The sequence below is a fragment of the Carya illinoinensis genome, chromosome 9 (assembly GCF_018687715.1).
Source record: "Carya illinoinensis cultivar Pawnee chromosome 9, C.illinoinensisPawnee_v1, whole genome shotgun sequence".
NCBI lineage: Eukaryota > Viridiplantae > Streptophyta > Magnoliopsida > Fagales > Juglandaceae > Carya > Carya illinoinensis.
Window position 1 is genome coordinate 3,670,624 of NC_056760.1, and position 4,547 is coordinate 3,675,170.

The 4,547-nt window shown below is 40.2% G+C and overlaps 1 protein-coding gene across 2 annotated transcripts; it reads left to right on the forward strand.

Annotated features, from left to right (window-relative positions):
- Positions 1-237: 237 nt before the first annotated feature.
- LOC122277425 (G-type lectin S-receptor-like serine/threonine-protein kinase SD3-1) lies at positions 238-3,743 on the forward strand. 2 transcript variants are annotated; one of them, XM_043087393.1, is made up of 2 exons: positions 238-846; positions 1,224-3,743. In XM_043087393.1, exon 2 carries the CDS (start codon positions 1,235-1,237, stop codon positions 3,509-3,511), a length of 2,277 nt encoding a protein of 758 aa, XP_042943327.1. In that variant the 5' UTR covers positions 238-846; positions 1,224-1,234; the 3' UTR covers positions 3,512-3,743. The 2 variants fall into 2 exon arrangements, with proteins under 2 accessions (XP_042943327.1, XP_042943328.1); XM_043087394.1 differs by having other exon boundaries at positions 1,233-3,743.
- Positions 3,744-4,547: the final 804 nt, after the last annotated feature.

Here is a 4,547-nt window from a genome sequence, read left to right on the forward strand (position 1 = left end):
AGAATTAGAAATACCATTGTACAGGAAAAGCATTACTTTCTACAAGGTGTGTACGAATTTTATTTTATGTTTTTTTTTTTTTTTTTTTTTTTTTTTAAAATTGGCAAAAGGTGTTTTGGACCTTTTGGTGGAGCCGGAGTCCACGTTCCTTCGTCCGACGGTCTCAAAATTCGAGGCGGTCTCTTGTCTACACTCTAGAGTGGCTTATCTCAGTGTAAATAATGTCACCTGATGGAAATTTTTTTTTAAAAAATTAAAAAGAACAAGCAAAGAGCGTTTCAAGAATCAAAAAACCCTTTATTTTTTGTGCTACCCAGTCACCCAAGAATTGCTTGCTTTCACACAGTGCCCCCTTACGTTCCGTACTGTAACTCCAACCTCTCCGGTGACTCTTCTCCTCTGTCTATCACAGCTAGTATGCCTGCAATATCACTGAAAAGGGCCGTACCCTTTTGAGCCTTGAAAGTGATTGCATTGCCTGAATGTGCATCCCATTGGCCTAGTTTTTGGGTCCCATGTGTACATCAAAGTTCTTCGGCTTCAATCCCAGACCCATTATTTTCAATCCCATCCCCACTTTTCTTTAACACGGGAAAGAGAAAAAAAAAAATACACTCTTTTCCTTCTTCCTTCCTTTGCAGGCTACAGCCCAATTTTTACTCTACGTAACCCCAGTCCTCACTTGACTAGGTTATATGCTATTCAAATCATCCCTCATTGGTTTCGCATGTCAAATATAATGCTATGGGCCCAAAGGTGAGAGCTTTGGATAGTTTTGCGAGAGTCATGGTGGTGGCATTTCCAGGCGGCCCTCTTGAATTTCTGGGACCTTGACTATTCTTTCAGGTACCAAACTCTGAATATTTTTAGTTTCCTGCTGAATCAGCAGTTTGGTTCATCCTGAGTGTTGTTTGTCTGACTGAAACTTGGAAAAACTGCCACCTCGTTGTACCTAATAAATGTTGAAATGTGGTTTTTTTATAGAAAAAAATGTTGAAATGTGGTTCAACGTGTTTGATTTTGTACCCATAATTTATGCTAGAAGTGGTTGTTATCTTGAACTCTTTTTCCCTCACAGTCTGCATGATGCTCTGTGTCGGAAATCTGGGCTCTTCCTACTTTGTGCTTATTTTGAAATTAGGTTCAATTAGCTGTAACATAGTCTAAATGAACTATGAAGAGCAGTTAAACTGATCGTTCTGTTTATTTTCTTCTTCTCTAAGCATATTCAGATATGCTTAAACGGGACATGTATCCACTTGAATCGCCTTTCCTGCTATATTTCTCGGTTGGACTTTTGCTACTTACTGTTGCGGTTGGGCAAATTCCCTTGGGTTCAAACCTTTCTGTAGCTGAGAATAACTTTTGGGTCTCATCCAATGGTGATTTTGCGCTTAGATTCTTTAACCTTTCGGATCAACCTAATCAATACAGCATAGGGATCTGTTTCAATTCGGATTCTATTCCGGTTGCAGAAAGGAAGGTTGTTTGGGTTGCTGGCGTTGATGTCACAGTCGGTAACAAGTCTTATTTTCAGCTTAGCCAGAATGGAGAATTGGTTTTGTTTGATTCAGTTAAGGGAATGGCTGTTTGGACCAGCCAAACAAGCATGTTATCAGTTGTTTCAGCTGTTCTTCGTGATGATGGAAATCTTGTTCTGTTGAACAGCGAGAAAGATGTCCGCTGGCAAAGTTTCGATACTCCATCCGACACTCTTCTTCCAGGACAGACGTTATCTGTTTTTCAAACACTTCGAGCTGCAAGCAGAAATTCCACGTCTAGTTACTTCAGTCTTTATGTAAATGCTTCTGGCCAGCTACAATTAAGGTGGGAAAGTCATGTTATCTACTGGACAGGTGGAAGCCCCATTAGTTCAAATGTCACTGCTTCCCTGACCTCTAGAGGAGCGCTGCAACTCCGTGACCATAGACTGAAACTTGTTTGGTCCGTGTTTGGACAAGATCACAATGACTCTGTAAAATACCGGTTTCTTCGGTTGGATGTTGATGGTAATCTCCGGTTATACTCATGGGCAGAAGCATCACATGCTTGGAGGTCGGTCTGGCAAGCTGTTGAGAACCAGTGCAATGTATTTGCAACATGTGGACAGCGTGGTATCTGTGTCCTCACTTCAACGGGCTCCTCTGACTGTAAATGTCCGTTTAAAGTTACAACAGACGCTAACTCAAAATGTTTAGTTACATATCAGCAGTGCCAATCAAATTCCAATATGATCGTGTATAAGCACACCAATCTATATGGGATATACCCACCAGAAGATTCAGTTATCCTAACTAGTTTACAGCAGTGTGAAAACTTGTGCGTAAATGATCCACATTGTACGGTTGCAACATTCACAAATGATGGATCAGGAGAATGCCGACTGAAGAGAACTCAGTATGTCACTGGTTATTCGGACCCCTCTGTTCGCTCAATATCTTTTGTCAAGAGATGTTCAGATCCTTTAGCTGTTAATCCCAATCTCAACGTAGTTTCCCCTGCTCATTCTCCACCCATACAGGCTTATAAGCATTGCATCCCTTGTCTAATTGGAGTGTCCTCAGGCACCTTGGCTGTGTTTTTTGTATTTCAGTTGGTATTTGGTTTCTTCGTCTACAAAAGAAGAACTGCAATTTGGAAGAGAGTATTATTAGCTTACACAGGCCATAACTCAAAGGGGTTAATTGTGTTATCCTTCTCTGAACTCAAGGACCTTACAGGGAATTTCAAGTGCCAAATAGGACCGAAGATGTTCAAAGGCATGCTACCGAACAACCAACCCGTTGCAATCAAAGACCTGAAAGGTAACATAGAAGAAAGAAAGTTCCGTAGTGTAGTATCAAAAATCGGAAATATTCACCACAAAAATCTTGTGAAGTTGGAGGGCTATTGTTGTGAATCAAGTCACAGACTTTTGGTTTATGAATATGTAAAGAATGGTTCTGTGGAGAGATACATTGAAGATTCTAAATTGAGCAAGAGGCTGGATTGGAGAAAGAGGATTGACATATGCGTAAGTGTGGCAAGGGCTGTTTGTTATTTGCACGCAGGGTGTAGGGAGTTTGTAAGCCATGGGAATTTGAAGTGTGAAAACGTTGTCTTAGATGAAAATCTAGAGGCTAAGGTGACTGAATTTGGTCTTTGGAGAGTAAATGGTGGGGAATCAGACCATGAATTTTCTGCAGAAAAGGATGTGAAGGATTTTGGTGAGATGGTTTTGAGATTGGTCAGTGGGTGTCGAGAAGTTGGGAACCTTGGTGAGTGGGCCTATAAGGAATGGATGGAGGGACGGGCAGGGACTGTAGTAGATAAAGCTATTGATGGTGGGGCAAATTTGGAGGAGCTGGAGCGTGCATTGAGAGTTGCATTTTGGTGTCTTCAAAGCAATGAATTTATGAGACCTTCTATGGGAGAGGTGGTTAAGGTATTAGAAGGCACATTGACAGTTGATCCCCCACCACCTCCTTTTATCCGGAGGTCAGTTGAAGTAGAAGAAGAATCATCAGAGTAATGCTTGGAATAAAAAGAATCAGTTGACTTTTGTGGATTATTTGTTGTGTTCTTTTTTTCCTTTCATTTACCATGTATAGTAGGACTAACAATGCAGGATGATGACAATCTGTTTGAGACAGGCATGCCTAGTCCCCCCACCCCCTCCCCTTCTTCCCAACTGATGTAGGCTTTAAGATACTGTGAAGAAAAGAATGTACTTAATGAGATCTTTGAGCACCCTTTCATGACTTTGCAATATCTTTTACATGATTTTTCTTCATGCAAATCGGTTGGATGTTCAAGGTAGAGTTCTTTTTTAGTTTTTGATTTTTCTGGGGTTTATGTCTAATAAGGCTCTGTTTGGTGGAGATTATCCGGAGGTAATCTAAGCTTTTAAAAAGCAGAAACTAGCTGCAGTTAACCTGCGACTGTAGCAGCCCTTGTGAAGCGGACCAACTTTTAAATGGAACGACATTAGGGGCGATTCCTTTGGTTGCCGGTCACGGAACTTTTGGTGTCTCGGAAAATAATGCAAGTCTTTTGGTATGCAACTTCAATTCAATGTCTGCCATGATGGGAAATTAGGAATATTAGCAACTCTGGTCATTAAATTCAAAAAGGGTTTGTTTTTTGAAGTTTCATTCCAAACCAAATCATTAAAAATAAAGGAATAAAGACAGTAATATTACATAATTTCATGGAGATCATGAAGTCATTAGGTGAACCCAAAATGATTGCACCATATAATAAATAAGCATATATGCGATTCTTTCAATATGCTTTGATGATGATTGCAGAAAACACACTTTTTAAAAAAAAAAAATTACAAGTTATCCACCAAAACAAGGTAGAATGAAAAATAAGGTGAGGTCAAAAACTGACATTATATGTATATATATATATATAGAGAGAGAGAGAGAGAGAGAGAGAGAGAGAGAGAGAGAGAGAGAGAGAGAGAGAGAGAGAGAGAGAGAGAGAGAGAGAGAGAGAGGCTGCTTCATGGGCTTGTGGCATATTCCTCCCAGTGGGCTCAGCAGTATTTTGTTTTATTTTTA